This window comes from Setaria viridis, chromosome 2, assembly GCF_005286985.2.
Source record: "Setaria viridis chromosome 2, Setaria_viridis_v4.0, whole genome shotgun sequence".
Lineage (NCBI taxonomy): Eukaryota > Viridiplantae > Streptophyta > Magnoliopsida > Poales > Poaceae > Setaria > Setaria viridis.
In genome coordinates, this window is record NC_048264.2 from 47,036,524 (window position 1) to 47,045,487 (window position 8,964).

Consider the following 8,964-nt stretch of genomic DNA (forward strand, 5'->3'; position numbering starts at 1 on the left):
TGCCTGTTGCCCCTACAAGGTTATCCCTCTGTTTCTTTTCCAAAGTATTCTCTCTGATCCTATATGCTAAATTTTGTGCATTAGTTTAACTTACATGATGTCATTAGTCTTGTTACACTAGCTTACCAAGTGTAAGTTATATATGTCCGACATGTAGATTGATATATGGTTGTTATGTTGTTCAAAGTTGGTAGGATTGTGCCAGTTCTATAGTTATAACTGAATTCGCCCTTGCAGTGTACTTGAATTATCTTTGAAATCTGTTAATAGTTTTGGGGAAATCCGAGACATCTAAGCAATCTGATTTTCTTTGGGGGTTTCAGTGACCACCCAAATTAATTTGTTAATCTGCATTCTATGGAGAAGAAATCTGATTTATTTGAGTAATCTGTAGATAATTTTGGGGAAATTTGAGCAATCTGTCTTTGGGGTTTCACTGACCACCCAAATTACTATGTTAATCTGTATTCATAAAAAAAGAAATCTGAATTATTTAATTGATTTGCATATAATTTTTTGGGAAATCTGAGACATCTGCGCAATCTGAATTTATTTGGCGTTGCAGTGATCACTGAAATTAATTTAGTAATCTGCATTGCATAGAAATTAAAGTTGAAGTCTCTGAGCAACCTGCATTTCCATCTTGTTCATTCTTTACTGGTAGTCTTTTTACAAGTCTGTAGCCAGTACAACTTACATCTTGATTATTGTTATTACACTAGCTAATGAGATGTACATTCCATGCTTCTCGTGTATTTTTCATATGGTTGACATGTAATCCAAAGTTCCAAACATGTGATGATAATGGGCTAGTTGTGCAATTGTTTGTGTTTTGTAAGACATATCTGCTAATGTGCTTTTTTCAGTGTTTGAACTCACTCTGCTTAGAATTTTTTTGGGGTTTTCACTGGCCGTCCAAATTAATTTGGTAATCTGCATTGTATAGAATTTAGATTTCAAGTCTCCGAGCAACCTGCATTTCTAGGGTTTTATAAGACATCTCGTGATTTGTTCGATAGTTTAGTGAAAAGATTATGTCCATGCTTCAGTTTGATAAGTGCTTTATTCCCATAAATTTGCCAAGTAGGTTGCTTATCTCATTAATCAGAAATCTGGTCATATAGCATTTGAAGGCAAGGTTAACTCTCTTGCAAAGTAATTTTAAACTTGTCCCTGATGTGCGTCTTGGTTGGAGATCATTTCCTGTCCTCTTTTCATCTCCATGGCCCGTTGTTTATTGTTTGCAATTTTATTCCATTGATACAACAATTTAGTATATGCATGGTTGGTACCGCTCTTCCTAAAAGCAATGCTGCATACGAACCTGCACCTCCCTGGAAAATTGAAATGAATAGATATTGCCAACTGAATTTTCATGATGACAGTACGAGTGTTACACCATCCACTGTACTGTAACTTCTAAGATGGTGACATGTAATGGTCAGGCTTTCCAATGATAATAGAAAAAAGAGTATTCATGTGAATATCTTGTGGATATGTATATATTTGATCATTTGATTTTTATATGAGAAACCTCATAGGCACGAAGATTTTGCTGGCCAACGGAGACCTCAGGTTACTGCTCACGAATAGAGACCCGACACGTCGCTTCTTACTGCGTGAGTTTCACGCGGAGTGAAACTGCTGCCGCCGTTCATGGGCCATTCGTGGCCTGCCGCCGTTCATCTCAACAAGCTAAGCAGCACACTGTCCAGTACCGGCTTAGCTTAGCAGACTCAGATCGCGGCCATGGCGACAGCCAGGCTCGTCCTTCTCGTGGCCCTCGTGGCCGGTAGCACCTCCTGCGGCGGCGCGTGGGAGCTGAGCGGCCTCCGGATGCCGACGGCGGCGCGGGCCGTCCAGGCGGCCGCGGAGCGCTTCGTCGAGGAGGAGGTGGCGGCGCCGGTGATCCACGCGCTGCGCCCGCTGGTGGGCTCCGCCGGGGACCTCGGCCGGCGCGGCGGCGTGCCGTGCGACAGCTGGCGGCTGGCCGTGGAGACGAGAACAAGCGCTTAAAAAATGTACTGAAGGAGACGAAGAACAAGCGCTTGTTTAATGGGCTTACAAAATGTAACTGAAGGAGACGAACAACAAGCGCTTGTTCAATGAGCTTAAAAAATGTAGCAAAAAAAATTTCTCTGTTTCCAAACCATCCAACAGACGAGAAGAAGGATGACGGGCCGGCAGCGTTGTCGGACGGGCTACTGCAACCATCAGCTGTTTGACGGTTGCGTTTTCAGTTGGGACACCGAGCGATTCCGAAACGTTCAGGGCGAAGCCGCATCGGAAGATAATATGGTCACAGTCTTCAAGTTGTCCACACAGCTCGCAGGAAGGATCATCCAGGATGTTTTTCGTTTGCGCGGCACTGAATCCGCTCCTGAACGAGCAGCCATCCTTCTTCAAGCTGACGAATCGCTGACGCCGCCGTTCCGCAGGCTCCCTGATCTCGCCGCTCCAACAAGTCATGAAAATCTCCGGTTCTTTCACTTTTTAATTCCCGCGACGAAACGCCAAGTTTCACGCGCGAAATAGAGAAGGGTCGCCCCGAGGAGAAGCTCGAGGTGATCGAGGAGAGGTCAGATCAAATTATTAAGGAGTCTGAAAAGGTTCAGGACAAGATATCATCGATCGAGGAACAAACCGACCGTCTGGCAGAGACGTCGAAGAAGGTGGGGGAGCAGATCAATGGCGTGCTGGATCACTCGAAGGCCATCTTTGAGCAGTCCAAGGAGATGGCTAAAGCTCAGGCAGCCCTCAAGGAAGGGCAAACGGAGATGAGGGAGAAGATGGACGCAGGCATGGCGCGCGTCGAGGAGTCGTATGAGAGCCTTGGTAAAGGGATGGATAACCTGAAAGAGGAGACAGGATACGTTAAGAGGGAAATAAAAAGTGTTGGCGACTCAATGTCTTCAAAGATGCAAGATTTGCAGAGCAAGGCTGATGATATTGGGAGTGTGGCTGGCAAGTCATTGGAGAATCAGATGCACCTGCTGGATCGTCAGAGCCGGACCATGGAAGGATTGAATAATCTCCACAGCTTTCAAGCAAAAGCTCTTGAAGCAAGCAGGTATTGTATTTGTGTGTACTGCCCATTCTGTATTATTGTTCATGGACGAATGGTTAGTTTACATGTGAAAGCAAAAAAAAAAAGATGCTGATTAAACGAGGCATTTGCAGGGAAACAGTTGAGAAACTTGCGCAGTTTGGCCAACGCCAGCAGGAAGAGCTATTGGCCCGGCAAGCCCACGATCATCTCATCCAAAACTCGCACTCAATACTGGAAGCACAGGTTCTTATCCATCTCATTCTGAAAAATCTAAATAATTTTGTCCCTTCAAATCTCCCACCTACTTATTGAATTTTTCACCCGCAGGAAGAGTTCAGAGCAAAGCAGGCCAACATTTTTGCCGCTCTGGATAAACTGCACATCCTGCACAACGCCATCCTAGCTGAGTATCGCTTCATCAAGGCATTCTTCTTCTACTGCTGCATCGTGTTCCTCATCTACATGCTCACTAGTGCAAAGCAAACGTTCAGCATCCGGGGCCAGCTCTACTTTGGTATGATTTCATCCCTGTAATTCACAACTTAATTTCTACATCAGGTGAATGCCCATTTTTGCTGACATCCATGTCTGCCCCGTCAGGTCTTTGCATCACACTAGTCCTGGAGATTGGGCTGATCAAGATCGGCGCCGACAACTCGGACAAGCAGTTCTGGGTCATGTCCAAGGTGTTCTTGGTCAGAATGCTGTTCCTCGGGGTCGCCACTGTCCAGATCCTTCACTCTATATTCACCTACAGGTATGCCAGTATGTGACAAACGAACTGCATATTTAGAATTTCAGTAGCATGTTGACCAAAACCGTTGCTGCAATTTTAACTTGCTGATTGCCCTTCAGGGACTACGAGGCGCTGAACCACCGGCTCCTCCAGACGCTGGTGGAGAAAGTCCGGGCGCTGGAGAAGAACGCCGGCGGGAGGGCGCAGCTGCCGTACGACACGGAGGAGAGCGAGGGGAGCCTGATGGATTACTCGTGGGTCTTCGACGAGCTGGCGGACGAGGTGGACAGCAAGGTGGATCCGAGCTACGAGGTCGTGTTGCCGGAGGTCGGCGAGAACTCCATCGCAACGTTGGTGGGCCGGAGGTACAATCTACGGTCGCGGAAGTAGGCAGTCAAACGTCCTCCATCTTAGTAGTTTTTGTGTTGGGAGGAGGCCTCTTATCTTAGGTGCCAAATGAGATGTTGACGAAAATTTGTTCACACGATGATGTTTTAGCATGCTGTGATGGATTAATATGCATTGTCAAAATCTGATTGATTCGCCATTCTTGTTCTAACGTCCGACGTTTGTTGAGTTTTCATTCCCACGCTTCTTGATCTTTTAAAACGAGAGAAGAAGCGTTACCAGGCCCAAGGAAGGCCTGAGTTTTCAACGGCCCAGAACGAAAAGGCCGTTGAAGCAGCAGTCCATTAGTCGCAGGCCGAGTTTGACATGGGCCCGTTTTCTGCCCAGAAAAAGGCTCATCAGTCATCACGAATTCACCATAGGTCGACGGCAAACCTGGCCCCGCTCCAAACCTGCACCAACCTGCAATAAATTAACTCATTCACCCACCCCGTTCCATAATTTTATTATGTTAACCTAACCCAACTCACTCTACAAATTGATATAACTCGTATGTTTAGTACATAAACCTATAATTTTATACAAACCTCATGTTCACACCTTAAAAGTTTAGAGAAATTAACCGAAATTTGTTCAGAAGAATTAGTTTGACAGTCCGTTACTTTATGCAAAGTAGTGCGGCTGGACTTACACGTGGGCCTGCATCAAGAATCGGACTCTAAAACTAAAACCTCGTATTCGTACCTTAAAATTTTAGAGAAAATAACCGAAATTTGTTGCAGGTTGAATTAGTCTAACAGTCTACTACTTTATACAAAAGTTGAGTTGAATTAGTCTAACCGTCTACTACTTTGTACAAAAGTTGTGCGGCTGGACTTATACGTGGGACCCGCGTCAAAAGTCGGACCCTAAAACTTAAACCTCGCGTTCACACCTTAAAATTTTGGAGAAATTGACCGAAACTTGTTGCGGATGAATTAGTTTGACAGTCTGCTACTTTGTGCAAAGTAGTGCAGCTGGACTTATACGTGGACCCCGTGTCAAGAGTCGGACCCTAAAACAAAAACTTCGTGTTTACACCTTAAAATTTTGGAGAAATTGATCGAAACTTGTTGCAAATGAATTAGTTTGACAGTCCGCTACTTTGTGCAAAGTAGTGCGGCTGGACTTATACGTGGGCCCCGCATCAAGAGTCGGACCCTAAAACTAAAACTTCGTGTTTACACCTTAAAATTTTGGAGAAATTGACCGAAATTTGTTGCAGTTGAATTAGTTTGATAGTCCGCTACTTTATACAAAGTAGTGCGGCTGGACTTATATGTAGACCCTACGTCAACAGTCAGACCCTAAAACTAAAACCTCACATTCACACTTAAAATTTTAAAGAATTTGACCAAAATTTAATGCAGTTGAATTAGTTTGACAGTCCTCTAATTTGTGCAAAGTAGTGTGGCTAGACTTATATCGCGACCCCACGTCAAGAGCCGACCTGAAAGTTAAACCTATGAGTAAACTCATACAAACTTAAACAAAAATACATACTTCCAACCCATCCCAATCTGCATTTGTGATATACCTAATCTGTAGGATACTAAAATCCATTTTAAGTCATTCAAACACATCCCGCGTCACAACAGGTCCGTAAAACCCATTTGAACCCGCCCCACTAGCAACCTTAATAGTAGTAGGAGGATCATCACGTAGAACTCGCTGTCAGAGTCTTACTCCCGTGATCTCGTCATCGCTATCCACTAAATATTTCTGCCGTCCGAACAGAGCAGAGCCTCTAGGACCAAATATACGACGCTAAGATCTGACATGATGATAAAATTGATAATGATGAGTTTCGTCGAAGCCCCTGAATTTTTCTGCTGCGGCGAGCATGTGTTTTTCATGGAGAAAGGACCCGCCGACCAGACACGCCGGGCGATCAGCTGAAAACGTACGCCGTTTCGTCCCCATCATCCTTGTTCGGACACCAGGCAGGCTGCAGAGCCTCGACCAATGATAGAGCTCGGCAAATTCAACTCACCCCCACCAACGAAAAGCAAACCCCTGCAGATGCGGTGACGACCAGGCCACCCCCCGGACGCCACAGCGCCCCTGAGCGCAACCACCGAGCGCACCAACGGACCCGCCCAGCCGCCGTCGTACCCCACGACACCGCCGAGGCAACTCCAAACCCCTATCGCTCCCAACCAAGCTGCGTGTGCGTACGCGGGTGGCCGTCGGCTCGCCCGTCGCCCGATACGTGGGGGGACGGGGATGGCGACCCAGTTCGACCCCGACCCTCGAATCGGACCCCGTTTCCTGTGACTCTTTCTCTTCTTTGCTGCCACTCAGACAATCAGACATAACGAAATATCTCTCTCGAATCAATTTTCTCTGTCCCCTCAATATCATCTCCTGATGCGCCTCCATATTATCGCCATGTATGGAACTATGGATAGTGTTGAGAACCCACCGTATGGGCTGCCGTGGTCTTCTCCTCACTCGGCGATCCAGGAACTTATAGTTGAGTGGTGATCCATATTCCTCCTCGTAACTTCTTTACCCACCCCTCAAATATCATTATTTGTCTCCAAATCGTAATTTGTAAGAAGATTATTGCTTGTTCAGTGATGACAAACAAACAAATTTCCTTGCAAGAAGCATCTTGCATAGCAAAGGTATGTTTGAATTCTTTGTAGTCATGTAGAAAAAAATGACAGTGTAACTTATGTCTGATGCTGATAGATGTTTCCCGAGAAGCATGGTTACACCGTCTGTGTAGGGGTGCTGTGGCTAATTGCGTGTCATGGCTGAAGAACAAGTTGCAATTTGTTTGGTTCAAGGTTAATGATTTGTAAAATTAGGCATTTAGACTTATGGTGAATCTATTATTTTGTTCGAGTGTACTTCTATAGTGTGAGTAGCAACCTCCCTTTTCTTTTGTGTTCAGCTGCCCTCGTATCTTGTGGCTTGCTGTATTACATTGTTTTGATTCAGATATGTTAAGTGGATTTGCTTCAATAGTTACACCTTAATTGTTTAGTATTGTTTAACGTTATAAATTGGTGTACCATCATTATATAACTGTTGAGATGCATAACAAACATAAGACCCAACTGAATGAACGTGCTTACAATGGTCTTCTTACTGTTCCACACATTTGAGTGATGTTTGGCTACATACCAAATAGCTGCCATGTGTTCTTTTCAACCTGTGGCAGGTATGCTTAGGAGTCCGAACAGTTACCTCATTCAATTTGCCACAATTTGGTCTAGTTTGACAAGGTGATCAACATAATAGCTCAACTTTACGACAAATACAGTCATGCCACAGCTTTGATGTGTGCCTAAACTTTCAACTGTGGCAATCTGGAACACCCAACCAAACTGGCCTTATATAGTTTGATGATACATGCATGCATTTTGAATTCTTTCTCTATTCTGAATAGTGTTATTGCACGGTTTGTTTTATGCTGAGGTGATTTGGGTCAAAGTTGACCTTTATGATTTAGGGCATTCTTTTGTTGCGTGGATTGTTCTTTTGAATAATATTTTGGAAATTTTATGGTGTCTTTTTAGGTGGATGTCATGAGATGGTGAGAGACATCAAGGGACCAGTAAGGAAGGACTTGGATTATGACCGTTGTCATGCTTGCAGCAAACGCATCAAACACCGGAGAGGTGCTCAATTTGTCGCTGGTCACAACCATACAAGGATGCCGTGTTTCAGCATGTTTCCGGATGAGCAACATCTTTTCACAAGTCCGGATGAGACATCTAGGGACCAGTAAGGAAGGACTTCGTATGGTGAATATTTATCCAATCAACATCTCCGTAAATTGGATGTCTGGGATGGAATGTTTTAATTTTTTCTACCTATACATTAAATATCTAGGATAAATGTTTTAAACGTACTGTATAATTAAATGCTATTGGTATCCTCTCGTACTTCTCTTTGGAGGTGCATTTTCTGCGAGTAGTACAAACTCTGTTGGTTTTGACGTTTGATATCGGAGCATTTGAAATGTACACAATAATATCATATTCAACAATGTTTGCTCATTGAGGCCTGCAAGGCAGAGTTCAACGTCATGCCATGCATACAGAGAAGAAGAGATGCTTCTTCCCTGACATAAACGTCTAGAGTATAGACTTTCTGGGCTGATTTTTTCTTCTTTTCCTCTGTTCGATATTGTTACTTCGTTAGGCTGCAGACTTCTATTCCATCTGTACTTAGGGGGGCTAAATTTTAGCCCTCCCCATTTTAACCAAATTTTAGCCCCTTGCTCCCAAACAGGAGGGTTAAAATAGAAATGCTAAATTTTAGCTCCCCATAATCTATTAGCCCCTCCAAGAGGTGTTAAAATGGACTAAAGAGGCTAAAAGTGGTCCCCGGTTGCCTTCTTTCCATCGGTGCCCCCCATCACCGCACTCTCACTCATCCCGCAGACTTCGCCCGGTCCTGCCTTCTCCGTCTCGCCGTGTCCGCCTCGTCTCGCTAGCCCCGCCACCTCCGCCTCGCTGGCCTCGTCGTCCTCGCCGGCCTCGCCATCTCCGCTCGACCCCGGATTCGGGGCGACTGGCCGGATCCTCGCTCCGCCAGCCCTACCGCCTCCGTCCGCCCCCGCGGCCTCCGCTAGCCCCGCCGTCGTGCCTACCGCCGCACCGGACGGGCCTCGGCTCCTCCTCCAGTGCCGCCTGCTTCGACGTCGCCGCCGCGCAACTGCGGATCCAGGGCGGCCGACCGGATCCTCGCTTCCCATCCTTAGTCTTGGAGCGTGACACAAGGAAGCGGAGTTCGGCGGCGGTGTCCGGGCGTGAAGCCGCCGCCTCATCCGACT

The 8,964-nt window shown here is 45.7% G+C and overlaps 1 protein-coding gene across 1 annotated transcript; it reads left to right on the forward strand.

Annotated features, from left to right (window-relative positions):
* Positions 1 to 2,597: 2,597 nt before the first annotated feature.
* On the forward strand, positions 2,598 to 4,332 carry LOC117844508 (protein GAMETE EXPRESSED 1). Its single transcript, XM_034725203.2, has 5 exons — positions 2,598 to 3,070; positions 3,181 to 3,292; positions 3,377 to 3,563; positions 3,650 to 3,806; positions 3,905 to 4,332. The coding sequence occupies exons 1-5, from the start codon at positions 2,736 to 2,738 to the stop codon at positions 4,173 to 4,175; spliced, it is 1,062 nt and encodes a 353-aa protein (XP_034581094.2). The 5' UTR covers positions 2,598 to 2,735; the 3' UTR covers positions 4,176 to 4,332.
* The last annotated feature ends 4,632 nt before the right edge of the window (positions 4,333 to 8,964 follow it).

What these genes read in the sequence shown, in the direction of transcription:
- LOC117844508 (XM_034725203.2), top strand. Translation starts at nt 2,736, where the DNA reads ATGGCTAAAGCTCAGGCAGCCCTCAAGGAAGGGCAAACGGAGATGAGG. An exon ending in AAAGCTCTTGAAGCAAGCAG is followed by an intron (nt 3,071 to 3,180) that starts GTATTGTATTTG and finishes AGGCATTTGCAG; the next exon opens with GGAAACAGTTGAGAAACTTG. An exon ending in CACTCTATATTCACCTACAG is followed by an intron (nt 3,807 to 3,904) that starts GTATGCCAGTAT and finishes ATTGCCCTTCAG; the next exon opens with GGACTACGAGGCGCTGAACC.